General features: G+C 36.1%; 1 protein-coding gene across 6 annotated transcripts in view; it reads left to right on the plus strand.

The window, feature by feature from the left end:
• Nucleotides 1-2247: 2247 nt before the first annotated feature.
• Nucleotides 2248-20188, plus strand: part of HSF2 (heat shock transcription factor 2) — a 30656-nt gene continuing 12715 nt past the window's right edge. For 2 of the 6 annotated variants that reach the window (XM_054697790.1, XM_054697791.1), the window contains exons 1-7: nt 2932-3076; nt 9837-9875; nt 15044-15152; nt 15309-15436; nt 16418-16542; nt 17338-17413; nt 19817-19878. In XM_054697790.1, the coding sequence (XP_054553765.1) occupies nt 3020-3076; nt 9837-9875; nt 15044-15152; nt 15309-15436; nt 16418-16542; nt 17338-17413; nt 19817-19878 (596 nt within the window). In that variant the 5' untranslated portion in view covers nt 2932-3019. Of the gene's footprint in view, nt 2522-2931; nt 3077-9836; nt 9876-15043; nt 15153-15308; nt 15437-16417; nt 16543-17337; nt 17414-19816; nt 19879-20188 lie in introns of those variants that run through there. The other 4 variants (XM_054697789.1, XM_037520320.2, XM_037520318.1 and 1 more) reach the window with 4 other exon arrangements.

Here is a 20188-nt window from a genome sequence, read left to right on the forward strand (position 1 = left end):
ACAGAGCCTTAGATCAAATACAAGGATCTTACAAAGCACAGCCCTCTACCTGTGTATATTGATTGTAGAAAGAGGAGTTTCTTCTTTTATCTAACCACATCTTTCTTTTTAGAGGGAAGTAATAAAGTAATAAAATATATGGAAGTAGGTGTCACTTCCAAATTTTACCTCCTGAACTACCGATCTCCACAGATAGACGGTGCTTGCTAGCATCTATGTTTTTGCCCACTATTATCTTCCTTTTAGAGCCCCATACACATATATCCTTCAAGACCTAACTTTATAAAAAAGTCCCCATTCTTTATAAAATCTTCCCTTACTATTTTAATTCACTTAACTCTGGCTCGTAAACTTTTACAGAACAAAAAGCCTACGTTTTTCAAAAGTTATGCCACTTCACTTTTACAGAAGACCTGTATCAGTATCTGGTTTTGCTAATAGAAAGAAATCTGAAAATGATTTTCACTTTTCAAACAAAAGGCAAAAAGGGAAAATAGCTATCAGCATTTGTTTTTGCAGCGAGCCATTATATAGGTAGCTTGCACCCCAAGCAGCAAATGGCACTGCCAAGCTCTTTCCCGTGGAGCTATCTTCTACAGGCTGCACATTTATCAGTATCTTTCCCTCATTAATATATGTCAGTATTTTTTTAGGTTTTATGTGGCATTTGGGATAATTTGTTAGATTTTTTTTGGAGGGTTTGGAAATACTGAAAAAAAATCCATATAAATTAATAATTGCTTTTTCACTTTATAACACTACAGCATATGAAAGGTAGCATACAAACACTATGATAGTGGGGGAAACCTCTACTTATTTTATGCTATGACTTTAGCTATTAAATTTAAAAATATGAATGATCTGCTCATCATTTTGTTTATCCTATTTCTTAAGTTAGAATGTAAGCCTCTTAAAGGTCAAGAGGGTGCTATATCATACAATCGAAAAAGTAGTGGCTTTTGAGCTCACTAAAGATTGGTTGTATCCCTCCCACTTATTAGCTGTTGTATAGGTAAATTAATTTACTTTTGAGCTGCAGAATCTTCACTAGGAAAATAAGGTCTATTTCACTGGGTTGTTGTTAAGATTAAATGAGATAATATATGCAAAGCCATGGATATATAGAAGGGCTGGTCAAATATTAGTTCCATTGTCAGATGTAACCTGCTATATATCTTACTTTGCTTCAGCAAACAGAATAGAGCCGAACACAAAGCTCACTGGGAATTTTATTTTTTTAATGAGTTATTTCACATGTGCTCAGGAAGCAAACAACCCTATATTGAATCCCATAAAATGTTAAATTACCTCAAGTTTGTGAATTCTTATGCTCACAAGCTCATTTTTGCAAAAAACTTTTCTTGTAGAATTTCTGTTTCTATTAAGTTTATTAAAACCACTCTTATTGGTGAAAAGAGAGTTATTCTTATTGTCAGTGAAGAGATGAAGAAAATTGGAATGGGGTGGTTAAGTGATTGTTCTAAATTACACAGTACCAGAATATTCATTAAAATGTCCTCAAAACTGGGTCTAACTCCTTGTCCATCATTTTTTTCCCACTATACCAAACTATCTTACGCTAACAAGGATATAAGCAGCAGAAATAATTTTAAATACATACTTTCAAAGTACATGCAGAAACAACTATTTTAACTATGTTGAGCATATGGTTGGTTATTTAATGTCTGTATTAACAACAGCATTGAATGTGCAGTCTACTGTTCCTGTGTAACAGTAGTGTGTGCTTAATAGTGAGGTATTTAAATTCCTCTTTTGATCAATGCATTTTAAGGGCCCGTTTACTAAAAATAAATAAATAAATAAGGACATAACGCATTATTTTTAAGACACTTTCAATTTGGGGCCTAGCACATTATGCTTAAAACTCCCCTCCACCCCCCCACCATGTGAATCATTATACTCCTTCCTCCTGACTAGCGCAAACCACGCTTTGCCTGCCAACCCCATGACTCAGAGGCCTCTGAGGACTTTCTGTTGTCGCTCAGCGCGGCCCAGGAACCCTAAGCCGTTTCCACGTGAAACAACCAAACACGGCTCGCTCCCCCGAAGACCCGCTACGAGGAGGGTTCCTGAATAAAAGGCGAATGAGAAGACAGCGCCCTCTCCTGAGCCCACCCCTCCACGTCGGGAGCATCCAATCGTTTTTCCCTGCCGTGAGATCGGCGCCTGGGATTGGTCGGCAATGGGACCGGCGCGGCATCAGAGCGCCCCGGCCGCGAGCAGAGCCTTGTCCGTCACGTGCGGCCGCCGGGCCTCCCGGCCTGGCTGCGCGCTGGCTGGGCCGGGGGGCGGGGCCCGGGAGCTGCTGCGCCTGCGTTGTGGGCGTTCTCGGGGAGCAGCAGCTGCCGTCGCCGCCGCTCCTGCCGCGTTCGGGTGTAGAATTTGGAATCCCTGCGCCTCCGTAACAATGAAGCAGAGTTCGAATGTGCCGGCTTTCCTCAGCAAGCTGTGGACGCTGGTGGAGGAAACCCACACCAACGAGTTCATCACCTGGAGCCAGGTACGGGTCAAGGCACGGCGGCCCGCGAACCCCCTGACGAAACGCGTTCTCTCGCTTTCTCCCGCGGCTTGTCTCTCGCGGCCTGCGGCGCGACGCACTTGGCGAGGCCCGCGGCGTGGGGTGACCTGGAGGCGCGGGCCTGGGCGTTCGGCCGCGCGACAGGCCCCCTGTATTGTTCGCGCGGGGAGTCGCTGGGGGTCCCGGACGCCACCCCTCGGGGCTCAGGCCGCGGTGGGGGAGGGGCGGCCCGCGCGGGACGCCGCGGCCGGGGAGGCCCAGTAACGGTCCGGCCCGCTCGCGTTCGGAACCTGCCGGCTGGCGCGAGAGCGGCCGACGAGCCGAGGGCGCGGGAGCCGCGTCACTGCACACTCATCCCCTGCGCCGGCCAGATCGCAGGTGAGGAGGCGCCGGGGGCGTCAGAGCCCCTGGCCGGGGTCTTCCCCGCTCGGGTTTCTCTGAGGAAACCTCTGCCTCCCGGACCCGATTGTCCGCGCTGGGATGTGCACAGACCCCGCCGTGCAGCCGGATCTTTGTGAGCCAAGTCGGCAGTCGCAGGTTGCTGCTTTCCAAGACTATAGAGAAACCGGTCAATTATTCCCTGCAGATTCGGAGCCATTTATAGGAACAGATTTTTATGATCATTTTAATAAAAATAACAGGTGTTTAGTAACTTAGCGAGGGACCAAATTGAATCGCTTAATTTCATTAGTTGCCACAAGAGTGGTAGGGGTGGATGCCTTGATTATTGGTTTGATGATTCTGATCGTGCCCTTAGTTCACCTTCTTGTCTGGCCTGTTTTATCGTTCATAAGAAAAATGGATTGCTTAGGTGATACAAGACTCCTCCTAGGTGTAAATATTAAGATTGTAAGCAGAATGACTTATGTAAACACTGTGCGTTAGGGTATATCTTATCTTAGGCTGTCCTCATTTTGTGAAGGAATGGGTTTTTCTTATTGCAGGTGATACCTGTTTGGATATTTTCTTGTTTAAAGGTCTGGAGGAGAGTTAGTGAAAGCTGTCTGCACAGTGCTTGGCACCTGTGTAGTGTTGAGGAAATGTTATCTCCCCCTTGTCTCCCGTTCTTTTCAGCCCTTTCCTATGATTAGAACTCAGATTTATTATTTGGTTTTATCTAATATAGAATACTATTGAGTACTGTAACACCATGTTCTGCTTTATAATACTGTTATTTGTTCATTTTTAAAATCTCCACTATAGGACTTAATTTTTTTGAAGGTCAGCATGAGCTGGAGGATGTGTGTAAGCATTTGATGAATTCTTTGTAGTTGTGTAAAGAAGTGAAAAAAAAGGAAGCCAGTCACCAGCATACACTTAAAAATAACCAGATGTCTCATGCTTTTCATCAGTCAAAAGGATTAAAAGTTGACAGGGATGGATCAGCACAAACTGTTGTTACTCAGTCTTGTTTACATGTTAGACTTGGACTGAAAGTCTTCCCCCTACCCAAGCTGATTTTATCATACCTTTTCGACTTCATGGACTGTCTTATTTTTGTTGCCTAAATGCATTAGTAATTGGTTTTAATTAAAGTCTGTTATGTCAGTGATAGGTATAATAAATTTCATTAGCTGACATATTTTAATATTCTTATTACATTAAATGTGAAGTTTCAGTCATAAATGGATCATTTTTTTTGAGTTCAAAACTAAATAAACAAGTCATTTAAAAATCCCTTCATTAAGTTCCAGTTATGGTATAGCTGTTCATTTTCTAATACAGGATGGGATAATTAAATTATAAATTCAGTGAGAGCAGAGACTGTGTCAGGGGCACAGTAAGTACATACTGTTTGATGAGTAATCGAAAATGGTAGAATGATAGAATTATGCCTGATAAGATTTAGAGATCATCTAGTTAACTTCATTATTATCTAGATGAGGATTTGAGATTTAGACAGTTTAGATTACTTACCTGTTACTGCACGTGGGTCTCTAACATAGATTTCTGACCTCCCAGATCAATTTTCCATCTGGAGCACTACACTCAATACAGATTGGCACAGTATTTATATGAAACTGTTATCCCTTCACAAGTCAGTGGACAATTCTGGATTAATGTTTAGAGCTAAGCTAAGTTGCTTAGGGAAGCTCTCTTACTCTCTCACAGAATTCTTTTAGAAGCACTGTTAATAATGGTAGGTAAAACTTTATAATTAAACGGTAATGTTACATGGAAAAACCAAAATAAGTTAATGTCATCTTTTAAAGGTCACTATTTATGGTAGTTTCTGGTTTCCTTCAAACATGTTTTGCTGAATTTCTGTTGAGGTAATTTAGTATTTCTATTATCTGAGTGAAAATCATTGTAAGACCTTTTAGAAGCAGCAGATGTTTTGGAAACGAGGTAGTCTTTCACGAAATTGTTTTTCACTTGTGAGAAATAACTTTTCTAGAGTGTAAGGAAGGGAGAAAATATACCAACTACAATTTGAAAAACTTGGCTTAATATTTCTAAAGACTTATATAAGTTTACTTTTCCTTGAAAACTGTAGTATGACAAAATGAAATAACGTCCACATTCTCATTCTGAGCAATCAAAATTATATTAAATTTTAATGACTCAAATAATAGAATTGTCTTTAGATGAAAATTCCAAATACACCGATATTCTCCCTGTGGAAATTTCCTTTTTTCTTTTTATATTTCTTCTATTTCAAAGTTTTTGTATAGCTGTCTGGCTCTGGCATTCTAGTGCCAGAATCACGGACAGAGATAGTCTGTTGGACAAAGATGTTTTAAATGCAACAGAGTCCTAAATAAAGGACACAGGTTTAGCTTGGAAGTAACTGAGGAAGCTTAATATTCAGAGACAAGAGATTGTGGAAATTGAATATGTTCTTGCTGTTGATGGTGAGAATAGCCTTTACTGCTAGTGAAGTCTGATACTCTATATGTTGAAGTGAAGCCTTATAAAAGTAGCAAAGGTCATTTTTCGCCAGTGTATTGCCTGTCTCTCTCTTTCAGATTGCTTGAGAAGATCTAGAAGTGATTTTTAGGAAAGTCTGCATACAAATCTGTTCTACCTTTCTGTGTGCGTTGGCATTTTCTTCTTTGAGGGATCAAATCAGCAGAGATGAATGCGAAAATAAGAGGAAAAGGAGTGGAAATATGTTCTTCCCTTTTATTTTAGTGGTTTTAGATCAATGTAAGCACCAGGCCCTTATATTTCCCATGTTTCAGTATTGTTTTGAACTTCCCAGCAACCACTGCATTATTATAGTATTCCCAGTGACAACAAAAAAGCCCATATGTGTGGCAGAATAGTGGTAAAATCCATCTTATAGACCTTATAGAGGAGTTGAAAGATTCATTGACCTTTTTTCAGTATACACAGAAGAATGAGCTGGAGATTGAAAAGGAACCATTGATAAACATTTAGAAGTTAAAGACTTTGTTAAAAAAGTGTTACAAATTTCCATTCTGAAAAGTAATAGGGCTAAAATAACAAGGCTACAATATGAGATTTATAGAATATTTTGAATGTTTTTAACCAAGAGTTCCAAAGGATTAATTTGAGCAGTAACAACTGTTCACTATTCTTTGGAAGCTTGCCAGTATTTATGAGTGAGGCCTAAAGTGAAACTCCCACTGTACCCTCCCCTAGTAGTGATTTTCTTCCCCTTGTAAAATGTTTCAGGAGAGTTCTGTGTTGTATTGTTTGAACCTCACAGGTTTAAGTGACAATGAAGTGGAATTTTTGTACTCAGGTTATTTACTAATTTGAAGTGGAGACTAAAGAAACTGCTATGAGTGGATGATGGTTGTATGAGTGAGCAGATATAAGCAAGAGTCACTTAGTTCTTCACTTGATACAATCCAGAAATTGAAATTCAAAAAATACAACTTCATCCACTGTGACCAAAGATTCATTTCTTCAGTCACTCACAGATATTTGTTGTGAATCTGTTATAACCAGAGAGTGTGCTAGCTACTAGAATTCATTCAGTAGTGAACACAGTGGGTGAATTTACATTCATTGTATTTATATTTTAGTGGGGATACTGATAATTAAAAACTAAGCAAACACAAATAATATAAATTTAGTTAGTGGTAAGTACCAAAAATAAGTAAGGCAGCATAAAGAGAAGAGTGTTGTCAGCTGGAGTCCAATTAGGAGACTGAAGTCACACAGTATTTTGAACAGAAAAGTTTAATAGAACAGGATTAAAGAAAAAGAAGAATTAAGAAATAATATTTAGAGGAATCAGCCATCACTGTTAGGGCCTCAGTAGGGCATCAAAATAAGAGTATTTGCTTCCCTTCAAACCTCTAGCCTTGTTGGAGAGAGTTTGACTGTCTTACCGAATGGCAAAGAACTCACTGATGCTAAACTGGTGAAACAGTGGAAATCCATTCTTTGGAGGTTGCTGGGAAGTATGCCTTCTTGGGCAAGGGTTAGCAAACTATGGCCCATGGACCAGCCATCTGTTTTTTTGTAGTTTACTTGAAACATAGCCATGTGCAGTCTGTACACATTTTGTCTATATCTGCTTCTATATCTGCTTTCTTGCTACAAATGCAGAGGTGTGACCTTAGATCTGCGGGTCTAAAATATTTATTGGCTAGCTCTTCAAGAAAATGTTTATCAGGTCTTGCTCTAGGCTATTCAGGGGGATATATCCTGCTAGACTTACTGTGATTTGAGAGCTCCCAAGGGAAAAGGGAGTGCTGGGGGAATCTGCTGGCTTAGGATACTATAGACTTCCATGCTGTTGGAGCAAGGTGTTGGAGAATGTTATCTGCACTGCAGGAGTCTGGCAAGGACACACTAAACCCAGGAAAGAGAATTCCCCCTTTTAAGTAGTATTTAGTAACTTCTGTTGACAAAGCTTAACACCATTCTGGCTAGAAAAGTCAGGTTTTTAAGGGAACCCATTCCATGTATGCACAACAAAAATGAATGAATTTGGAGCACCAAATTGATAACTAGCACATAAAATGACTGGGATTGAGGGGTATTTTAAGTAATGAGGGAAGTTTATTTGAGAAAGTGTCAGTTGAGCAGACCCCAATGATTAGAAAGGATGCACCAGACAATGGGAAGTGGCAGTTGTAAAGTCCTTGAGAATAAATAGCATGTTCATTTGGAGAAGGCCCATGTGAGTATCTTTAGAGAATGCAGTCAGGGAGGGAGGCAGGAGCAGATATTGTAGGGCCTTATGACCTTGAGTCTGGAATTGAAACAAATAGTTGGAAGACCATCACAGTTTTCCACAATTGTATTGAAAATAGTGTAACTCTGAGACCAGGGTAGTAGCAATGGAGGTGGTGAGAAGTAGTTGGATTTGACATTTGCTGTGAAGCAAAGCTGCCAGACTTAATGATAAATTGGCTGGAGTTGGAGGAAGGTCAGTGAAGAATTAAGAATGACTAATAGATTTGGCCTGAGAAACAGGATGAGATGGAGGAGGATTTGGAGGTGGGGATTCTATTTGACCATGTTAACTTGAGATTACAAATGGATCCCTAGTATTTGAAAATTATTTCATACACCTGATTTTACAGGAGATACAGAAATGCAGTGCTGGGAAGGAGAACAGGAATATTTCTGATAACCTGAATCACTTCTACCCTCCAGGACATTTCTGGTGGTAATATATGATAGGATGTCTGACTATAAGTCTGTCATTCAGGGTGGAATTTGGGGCTTGTTAGTGGCAAAACTATGAGACTGGATCAGATCATCCAGGAAAACGAAGATAGAAGGAACTGAAAGATAGTGTAGTCCAACATTTAAAGGTTTTGAAGACAAAAGCATAGGAAATTAAGAAGAAACAAGAGAATGAGGTCACAGAAGTTAATTGAAGAAAATGGTATTGTGAAAGAGAAAATGACGAACTATGTTAAATGCTGTTATAAATATTTTTATATATTCTAGTGTATATAATTAAAAAACTGATGAGTGAAATTGCTGGAAAAATGGGATATGAAATGGTTAGCCTCAACATAGTGCATTTGTTTTCCAAGGAGATCAAGCAAGCTTATACTCCTACTAAAGATTTTCCATTAAGTCACATCTTTAAAACGTAATATTATCAGTTCTTAATTTTTAAATTATTCTTAAATATTGTTCTTAAATATTGTTCTTCATTTTTATCAGTAATGGATGTAAAAGAGTCACCTCAGTGAGGTATTGATTTATATTTTGATTAATAATTTCCAGCACAGGGCCTCCCCTGGTGGCGTACCTCCTCTGCAGCGCTGGTTTGATCCTGGCCTGCCGCTGAGGGTTCCACATGTTGTGGCAGACCTCTCCTGTCTCACCCGCTGCTCCCCTCAGCAGTGTAGTTCGTCAGTCTGCTTGTTCTGTTCCCCGCTCTGTCTCTAGTGAATCCTCTCACCCTCCTGCTCATCTGGCCTGTACCCCGTTTCTTGTATAAATAAATCTTTAACAAAAAATATTTTCAAGCACATTTTCATATTTATAATTTGTATTTACTATTTCATGAAATGTTTGACCATTTTTCTGTTGAGTGGTTTATTTTGTGTTATTTGTAGACATTTTTTATATAGTCTATATTTCCAATTTTTGTATCAGTTGTTGCTGTCTTCTCCCAGTTTGTGACTTTTTACTTTCTTTTCATGAGATAATTGCTATTAATTGTAGGATAATTTAATAAGTCATTCTTTTGTGTGGTTCATGCTTTTTGTTTCTTCAGGATGTTTTCTCTTACCTACTTCAAGGAGAGAAACATATTTTTCCATGTTCTCCGAAAGCTCTCTAGATGTGCATTTCATTTCTTCAGTTCACAGGGCATTGATTTTTGTGAAATGGGGACTCCAACCTATTTTATCTGTAAATAAAACTGAATAGTTGCCCTCTTCCCTTTATTGAACAATTCCTTCTTTTCCCATTGATAAGTTTTTTATTTTTGTTTTTTAACAAAATTATATCATACAGAAAGTATGTACATGTCATATCTATTTCAAGTTTCATTAAAAATTATTGGAATTTTTATAGGTATTGCTTCAAAACTATAAGGGAAAATGTATATCCTTATACTGATCATTCCCACAAACAAGACAGACTTCTAAATTCATTTTGTTGATTATCAAAGTTTAATAGTTAGATCTTGCACATCTTTGTAAGATTATTTTGCTGCATATCTTATAGGTCTTGTAAATGGCATCCTTTAGGTATAAATATATTTCTTGCAGTTATTGGTAATTAGAAATACAAGTAACATTTGTATATTTATACTATGCCAGGGAACTAATAATTTTACTGATTTGGGTTTTCTGGGTGTTACATACATAGCTTCTATAAATAATAGCTTTGTTCTTTCTTGTAGAACTTTATACCATCAATTTATTGTTGTCTTTTGCAGCAGGTAAGACTTGAATTAAGGTGTTAAATAGAAGTAGTGATCATAGGACTTTTTTCCCTTAATTTTAAAGGAAATAATTTTAATATTTCCACCTTTAGTTTCTAGCTTTTGAAATTGAGAATTTTTAATTTTTGTTGTTGTTGAAGTAAAACTTAATAGAGTAACTTCATGAGGGCCATGCCAGCATGGAGCGTACAGGAACAAGTTGACTTGGGGTGAGTAGGCAGATGGGTTTGAAATAGACAGTTGGTTGAGAACATAGTAAATTAAATACCATTGTGTAAAAATGTTAACAGCCAAAATTCAAGGTTGAAATTTGAGATGATCAGGGCAGAGGCATAGATGTGATAATCATACATAATAAATTCAGTAACTAGATGTACTGGCGTGGATGAGATTGCCTAAGGAAAGAGTATAAAACATGTCGTAATTAAGGCTAGCGACCTTCAAAACATGTTACCTCTTGAGAGATGGAAGAAAATGAAAAGGAAATAGGAGAAATAGAAAGTGCACAGTTTCAAAGCTAAAGTGTAGAGCATTTAAGAAGGCGGTTGTCATTAATGCCAAATGAAATGCCACAGAGGTGTAGGAGATCAGAACTGAAAAGAGGGCATTGAGTATGGCATTTAACATTTTTAAAAAATGAATTCAGTAGTGTGGAGGGAAATTAGGAACAATTTTTACCTAGAATGAGTAGATGTGTCTAAATTGGAGGAGGCTTTAAAATATTTGTTACATTTTTCAGTGAAGGAAGAGACAAATGGGGTGAGTAGATTTAGGTGGAAGTATGGTAGTGGGAAAATTTGTCTAAAATAGTGAAATACATCCATAAATATGTATTTTTAACTTCAGTTTTTACCTAATAACCACCTCTGGTTATTTTTAAACATTAAATTTTGCCAGTCGAATAAATAACAATCATTATTTGTTTTGCTGTATATTCAATTATGAATGAGATCGTACCTCTGAATTTCACACTGAATTTTTTTGTCTTACTGGTTTAATCCCTATTCTCTCCTGATTTTCATTGGCTTATTTGAATGCTACACTTTATCTATTTAATTCCCAAATAGATTCACTTCTGCCTCTGTACTCTCTAGTCTATTCATCTGCCTGATTATATCTTTTTTTAAAAATTGAGTTAACATTGGTTTACAACATTGTACATGATTCAGAGGTATAGGATCACACTCTTCAGGAGCATGTTGTCACAGCACACTCAACACCAGCTTACCCATAGTCTTCCATTGTAGTCAATTGTGTTTCCTCCCCTCTCTGTTCTTCCTTCCCTCTCCCCCACATGGTAACCTCAATTCTCTAATCATATTTCCAGGGTTTGTTACTGGTTTGGTTTTATCTGGTCCTTTGTTTTGTTTCTCTGTATTCCTCATATAAGTGACACCATCTAGTCATATGTCTTGTTGATATTTCACTTAGCATAATCCATTGCAATTCCAGCCATGTTGTTGCAAAAGTCAAGTGTTTTATCTTTTTTTTTTAAAAATATAAATCAGTAGTATTACATTGTGTGTCTGTATCTCACATCTTCCTAATCTACTCATCTGTCTTGAGGCACATAGGTTATTTCCATATTTTTGCTTTTGTAAATAGTGCTGCAGTGAAAATAGGATTGCATATATCCCTCCCTCTATGTTAATGTTTTTACATTGTTCAGGAAGATGCCTAGAAGTGGAACTGCTGGATCATATAGTTGATCTATTTTTAATATTTTGCAAACCTCTATACTGTTTTCCATTGGGGCCTGGGCCAGTTTACCTTCCACCAACAGTGTATGATGTTCCTTTTTCTCCACATCCTTGCCAGCACTTGTTTCTGCTCTTTTTGATTTGGGTCATTCTCACACATGTTAGGTGTTACATCATTGTGGTTTTTTGATTTGCATTTCCCTGACAATAAGCAATGATGAGTTTTTTCATGTGCCAGTTTGCAATTTGTATGTCATTTGAAGTGCCTGTTAGGCTCTTCTGCCCATTTTGATTGTTATTACTTGATTTTGTTGAGTTATATGAGTGCCTTGCAGATCTTAAATATAGCCCCTTGTCATATGTATGGTGTGCAAATATTTTCTCATTTAGTAGGGAGTCATTTTGTTTTAGTAATAGTTTCTTACACTGTGCAGAGCTTTGTAATTTGATGTAGTCCCAATTATTTATATATACTTTTTTTTTCCTTGCTGTTGGAGACAAATCCACAGACATCACTGAAGCCTGTGTTGTGGAGTGTTTTACCTATGTTTTCTTCTATGTATTTTATGTTTTCAGGTCTTACATTCATGTTTTTGTCCATTTTAGTTAATTTTTGTGTATGACTTGAAATAATAGTCTAGTTTCATTCCTTTGCATGTTCCACTCCAGTTTCCCCAACATCATTTATTGAAGAGGCTTTCCTTTGTCCAGTGTATGTTCTTGGCTCCTTTGTGCTAGATCAACTGGTCATAAATGTGTGGGTTTATTTCTGAGCCCTCAATTCCATTCAATCATCAGTCTGTGTGTCTGAGTTTATTTCCCTACCATGCTGTTTTGATTATTACACCTTTGTGGTATAGTTTGAAGTCTGGTGTGATGTGATCATCATTCATCTTTTTTGTCAAGATTCTTTTGACTATTTCATGGTCCTTTCTGGTTCCATGTGAATTTTGACTATCCCTTCTTAGTACCAAATTCTTATAAACATTGTAATTCTATCCGCTCTACAGGATAGAGTTAATACTCTTTTCCCCTTTGTTTCCAATTTTTTCTTGGCTATTAGTACTTTCTATTTGGTTGTGTTAGCATAACTTCCAACATCTTTCAAAAGCTTTTTTTTTTTTACTTGGGAGAATTTAATGCATTGGTTAATTTATAGAGAATTGACAGCTTTACAACAGTACAGTGTCCTTTATAGTTTTAATACTTTAATGATCTTAAAATACATTTCAAATTTAATTTTAGATACTTGATGTTTTTCTGTTGGAATTTTTAATACCGCTTGTAATGGTATTAGTTTTCTTATTGTGATAAAATATATATAACAAAATTAACTGTTTTAAAGTATATAATTCATTATCGTTAAGTACATTCCATTTTTTTCCCATCATTTTCATCTATCTACAGAATGTTTTTCATTTTTGTAAACTGAAACTTCTTTCTCATTAGACAGTGATTTCCATTTCCCTCCCCTTCCTAGTCCCTTCTTGGTGACATTCTAATTGGTCTCACCTAATTTGACTAACCTGGATACTAACATAAGTAGAATCATAGAGAATTTGTCATTTTAGGACTGCTTTATTTCATTTAGCATAATATCCTTAGATTTTAAAGGTTTCTTTGTTTGTGCATACAAGAACTGGGATGTAGGCCAGAGATCTGGGAGGTGAGAGGATTCACCAGAGACAGAGTAGGGAGCAGAACAGGCAAATATGCTGAAATATACTGCTGAGGGCAACAGCGACGAGGCAGGAGAGGTCCGCTGTGCCTTGTGGGTCTTATCCCTGGCCAGGGATCAAACTCAGGCTGCAGTGCCTGGTGATAGCTTGATAGCGCTGAACTTTCACACCTGCGCCACCAGGGAAGCCCCTGTCTTCAAGTTTTATCCATGTTGTTGCATGTGTTAGAATTGCCTTCTTAAAACTGAATAATATTCCATTGTGTGTATATACTGTATTTGTTTATTCATATGTCAGTGGACATTTGAGTTACTTCTACCTCTTGGCTGTTGTGAATAACGTTATTATGTACATGAATGTACAAATAATCTCTTTGAATCCCTGGTTTCAATTTTTTTTTGGTAGAAGTAGAATTGCAGGACCATGTAGTAATTCTATGTTAACTGAAGAAATACTATACTGTTTTCCACAGCAGGTGCACTATTTTACATTCATACCAGCACTGCACAAGTGTTCCAGTTTCTCCATATCATTATCAGCAGTTATTTTCTGTGTGTTTTTGTGTGTCTCTGTTTGTTTTAATAGTCATCCTATTGAGTGAGAAGTGATATCTCATGTGATTATGGTTTTCATTTTCCTATTTATTATATTTGCCATTTTTCATGTGCTTATTGAACATTTATGTATCATCTTTGGAAAAATATTCAAATTCTTTGTCTTTCTCTAATTGATTTTTTTTTGGTTGTTGAATTGTAAGTGTTCTTTATATATTATATATAATAATCTCTTATCAGATATATGATTCACAAATACTTTAATTCCATGGGAAAATTTTTATAATTTTAATTCATACCTAGTTCTTTGATCTAATTTGAGTTAATTTTGTTTATGGTGTAATGTCAACTTTATTTTTTTTTGCATGGAGTATCTAGTTTTCTCAGTGTCATTTGTTGAAAAGACTGTCCTTTCCCACTGAATGGTCATAGTGCTCTTGTCAAAAATCCTGGAAAGACTGTATAGGTGAGAGTTTATTTTAGAGATGTCTATTCCATTGGCCTGTCTTTCTACGGTAGTCAAAACTGCGTGAGTCTGCGTAAAGACTGACAAACCACTGAATATAATTATATCATTACAAATAATAATGAAATACTTTTCTCTCTTAAACTTTATCTTATTCCTTTTCAGTTGCATTGTTTTTAAAACAAAATTAAATAGTTACGCTGGTATTATGCTTGGTACATACTGTATTATTTTTTTCTTATTTCTGATTTAATGGAAATTCTTCCAGTATAAGGAATTAAGAAGCTTTATGTGAGACATATTACTAAGTGTTTGACATTTACATCAAAAAACTTAGTTACAGTTTGGTACTAACTGCCATTTACAAGAATAAAATGTTGGGGGACCTCCCTGGTGGCACAAGGGGTTAAGCACCTCACTGTGAAACAATCAGCAGCTTCTGCAGCACAAGTTCGATCCCCCGCCAGCCAGGGAGCTACCCACATGGCGCAGCAGACCTCTCCTGTCTCACCCGCTGCTCCTCTCAGCAGTGTATTTCAGTCAGTCTGCCTGTTCTGTTCCCCACTTTTTCTGGTGATTCCTCTCAGCCCTCGCATCTCTGGCTTGTACCCCAGCTCTTGTATGCATAAATAAATAAATCTTAAAAAAAAAAAAAGAATAAAATGTTGGTATGAAAGGTTTCATGGAAGGACTGTCCAGATTTGGGATTCATATGTATCACTTAGTATTGGAGAACCTTAAATAATTGACTTTTTTTCATTTTTAGAATGGCCAAAGTTTTCTGGTTTTGGATGAACAAAGATTTGCAAAAGAAATTCTTCCCAAATACTTCAAACACAATAATATGGCAAGCTTTGTGAGGCAGCTGAATATGTGTGAGTATACATAGCAGTTCATTTGGAAATTTATTATTATCCATTGATAAAATCATTTCTTCCCATTTGGAAGATAATGGAAAATATATTACATAGAAGTACCATTATTTTTGACTTTTGTCTATTTTAGTTATCTGACTTTGAATATTTTTTCAGATGGTTTCCGTAAAGTAGTACATATTGACTCTGGAATTGTAAAGCAGGAACGAGATGGTCCTGTTGAATTTCAGCATCCTTATTTCAAACAAGGGCAGGATGACTTGTTGGAGAACATTAAAAGGAAGGTGAGCTATTGTTAACATGATTTAATAAGGAAAATATCATATAGCTAACTTGTCCAAGACTGATGTTTCAATTATTGAGATTAAGAATCTGCAGAAATCCTGATGTGTCCCTTTTTGTAGTCATTTAGAGTAAAAAGCTTTCATTGTTTATTTCATTTTTTTTTCCTGTACCACCTTGTAATGAGGGCTTAATTTTCAGTCAACTAAAGGGAAGGGAATAGTTGCATTTTGACTGGAAGTGAGTACTCATCCATATTCAGATGGCTCAATTCTAATTTAAATTAAAAAATGTAAGTTCCTGCTAGATAGTCTTATGCTTGGAGGGTTTTTTTTTTTTTTTTTTTTTTTTTGTAGTTCACAGCTGAAATATCCAGTACCCAGAATGAATCCCTTGTATATGCTTGGTACTTTATAATACATTTTTGAATGATTCATATCTTCTGCTGAAATGTGATATTTTTACTAATATAAGGGGGCAGGAATAAAAGGGTAGTGGACCATAAAAGATTATGACCTAGTTTGCAGCTATTACTTAATAAATTTAATTAAATGTGAACTGTGATTAAAAAAGAGGCTTGGGAAAATTGCAGGAAGTTTGGCATAAGGAAATGAAGAGAATAAAAGGTCTTAAGATGTTTCTGCTCATGGAAATGTCTCCATATTTAAAGGTATACGTACATATTTACATATTGATGTGTGATATATATATATATGTTCTATATATAGAGAGAGATAATTAGAAATTTTCTCTGTAGGAATAATCGGTGTTCAGCTAGATAGATTAATTGATCGATAGATCAGTGTATCCCCTCTCTTCTCTCTTTGAGCTATGAAGTTCATTCTTAATGTAGAATCCTATCCTGGGCCTTTGGAACTAGATATCACTTCCTGAACAGAATATAGAAACCTCTTAAAATAAGGAAACTTTGAATGATATGGTGTTCAGTATTTGTTTAATTTCCTAATTGTAACTTTTGAAAGGTTTCATCTTCAAAACCAGAAGAAAATAAAATTCGTCAGGAAGATTTAACAAAAATTATAAGTAGTGCTCAGAAGGTCCAAATAAAACAAGAAACTATTGAGTCCAGGCTTTCTGAATTAAAAAGGTAAATAATATTTTTAAATGAAATCTGAAGTTGTTAGGCTGATACATTTATATAAGTGTAAGTTGGGGGTTGGAGATTGGTTCCTTTAGTACTTAGATCATGTTGTTGAAGCCAGGATGAAAGGTCATTTTTCTGTAATTATAAGTCCCCTTTACTTTTTATTTCTACCTATATACTTGACCTGAAATTACACAGTTATTAAAATTATACTGTTGGAAAGTTACGGGTTTGTCATGTACTTGGGTATGCTTTAAAAAATTCCTTTTTTTAGTGTTTTCATATGCTTGTTTTTGAGACAGATCTTAACCCAGACAGTTTTAGAGTCTGACAGACTTGAGTTTAACGTCAACCCTTTACCAAATTATCTGTGTAATCTTGGGTTAATCCTCTAAATTCCTGCATCTTTGTGTCTTCATCTTGTAAAATACAGATTATCAGAGTTAAATTGCCTACTACTTACTATTATGGATATAGGTCTAAGCCTTGAAGTTTTTTTATATATATATATATATATATATACACACACACACACACACAGAGAGATACACATATGTGTGTGTGTGTGTGTGTATGAAACCATGAGTAAAAGATGCTTCAGTTAAAAACGAATGATTCGATGATGTTGAAGTTGTGTCAAGATAATTACCATTACTAAGTAGTTGAACTAAAGTTTTCCTAGTCTCATGAAGTTATATAGTAAAAGCAAGTATAGTTAAGTTCTTGGGGTTTCTTAAAGATACTGCAGTCTGGTTTTCTGATGAAATGTTTTTTTGTTTTTTAAATATGACAATATAGTGAGAATGAGTCTCTTTGGAAGGAGGTGTCAGAATTGCGAGCAAAACATGCACAACAGCAACAAGTTATTCGAAAGGTAAGCTTCCTCGCCCGCACATCCCCCCCCCCATAGCCTACATTTGTATAATGAGTACCATTTGTGACCCAGAAAAGTCTCTCAAAGTCTCTAGTTATTGAGCTCAGTTGTTATACATTGGATACATAGATAATATGTAAAACTATGAAATCAGACAAATTAAGCATTTGGTGTATATATCCTTTTAATAAAAAGTTTCTCATTAGCTAAATATGGTCATTCTGTATTCCCAGTTAATGTCTCATTAGCTTTGCCTGATGCAACTTTAAGGTACTTTCATTTTTAGGAGCATAATCAATAATCAGTTTCTTGTTTTTAACTATAAAATGGCTTTATTGTGTGAGTTTTTTTTCTTTTACTATTTTTTTTATTATAAAAGTCATAGATATTCTCTGGAAGTTAGCTTTTTCAAATTAGTTTTTAATTATGAATTAAAAAAATAAGTTATCAGTGTATGCCATTATTAGTCTGCAGATAAACAGTTAATGTAGTATTACAAACTAAATGCTAGATTTTACTGTCTGAGCTGAAAATTACTGGGGGATCTAAAAATTTCTTTGTTGCATTGTGTTCTTGTGATTTAATGTTTTCATTTTAGCTTTCATATGCTAATAAGTGGTGATGCATGAAAGTAATTAAGGCAGCTATATTTTGCTCATGAGTAAACTGGACACTAAGTTAAAGCAACAGGTTATTTTTTTTGTGGAGAGGGAGGGTGGAGAGAGCTTCAACTTACTTGTGCTCAAAGGCCTTTAGCTAAAAATAGGGTTATGAATGATAGGATCTGTGTGTAGTAGAACAGACTGGGAACAAAGATTAATGATAGTTGCAACCTTTGGCTTATAGTCAAAATAGATACTCTAGTGTCTCTAAAATTAGTGTACAAGTGAAAATTGAATACATAATTCTGTCCTAAGTGTTTTTTAGTCCAAGTGCATATATTTTCGAACTTTCACAGTGTTTCCAGCATGCAACTATTAGGAATATTTAATTTAATATGATAGATACATCTTAATCTGTACTTTATTTTTAAAATTCATTAATATTTTTTCAGAAGGCATTGTCTTGGCTAAATATTAACTTAACACTCCACAATTCATGGGACTTATTTTCCCTAAAAGCAAGAATAGTTGGTAAAATACTTATATAGCATTTCAGTTTCATATGAAAGCTGAGTTTGATATTGAATCTCTGTTTTGGTGGAGGTAGGGTTTTTATAATGCATGATGACAGCTGATCATTTTTTCTCTGTTCCTGGAGTTGGTTTTTAGCTCTGCTCTTTTCTCTGGTGTTGGATTAATTTGTAATAATAATATATGTGAATTGCCTTTTTATAGGATTTGTCAGGTACAGAAGTTAAATGCTTTAATGTTAGGTGCTTCATTTTCTCCTTTAGGGAACAAACTACTCAACATGATTCAGAAGTGCCAAAAATAAACAGATGATATGGAAAAAAATTAAAGCTGTTCATATTAATTTTTAATTTGCAGTCCTCTATTTAATTGTGTTACTACATTTCACAAAACTTACAGAACTCTGTGGACAAGTCTAATAGTCCGGCAACACTTTTCACATTCACATTAGTAACCTCTGGAGGACTTGCTAAATAAACACATTGGTTGACTCCATCCTTAGAATTTCAGATTCTGCAGTTCTGAAGTGAAATTGAGAATTTGCCTAAGAAGTTCTTAGGCTTCTTAACTTCTTCATCCATGGCCCGCACTTTAAGAAGCACAGTCATAAAACATGAAGGCTAGTTTGCATTTCTGATTTGTTTATAGTTTTTCTTTAAATGTGATCAGACTTTGAAGCTATAAACCAAATTCTCTTGATTGTCAGCAGAAAGCTTCAATAAATGGTTAATACCTCAATAGTAATTTTTCTGCAGTCTGCAAGTAAACTTTCTTTAACTTGAAAATTTTATCATCTATTCTGAGAGAGCTGACAATTTCTTTTGCTTCTAATTGTGTAACCTGGTGTAAGAGAAAGGTTCCCTGTCAAACATTCCTTTTTTGCATCATCTTGAAAGGATTTTAAGTAAAAAGTTGGGATCTATATCTAGGCGTGCATGTTACTTACCACCAAAACAAATAACTGAACTCTGAATATTAGATAAATGGATGCGTGAGTGGGTGGTGGGTAGATAGATTGCTGGGTCGATCAATGTCTTAGGCACCTCTGTGTCCTACATAACAGCAACTTTATCTCATTCTGCCTGGAAGCTGGTATTTTTTTTAGATAACTATTATAAGATGTATCCAAATTTTAACTGTGTCAATATGTGAGAAATTATGTGATGTCAAGGATTTATAGTATCTGAATTAAATTTTGAGGCTTGGCAATATAGACTAAAAAATTAGGCGCCTACAATGGAAATTTTTAAATTTATGTTTTCCTTTTTAGATTGTCCAGTTTATTGTTACATTGGTTCAGAATAACCAACTTGTGAGTTTGAAACGTAAAAGGTAAGTTTTGATGAGAAAACATTGTGACTTGTGTATAGACAACCAAACATTGTAATGATCACCAAGAAAGGCCTGCATTTGCTGAGTATATGCCTGTTGTCCTAGATGAACAGTCCTCCCTTGTTAAATTATATTCTGAACATTTCAAGAGTGGTGTTATTTCCTGTTGCTGTCATCTGCTGATGTTGTTGAGAGATAAGGATAGCTTAAATGACTAATGGGCACACAGCCTTAGGGTTTACAAAAGAACTGTATTTTTCATTCTCGTTAGCAATTTAATGTAGCGTTAGAGGGCCTGAGTGTCTGAGTG

This window comes from Talpa occidentalis, unplaced genomic scaffold (assembly GCF_014898055.3).
Source record: "Talpa occidentalis isolate TD23 unplaced genomic scaffold, MPIMG_talOcc4v2.1 talOcc4.2, whole genome shotgun sequence".
Lineage (NCBI taxonomy): Eukaryota > Metazoa > Chordata > Mammalia > Eulipotyphla > Talpidae > Talpa > Talpa occidentalis.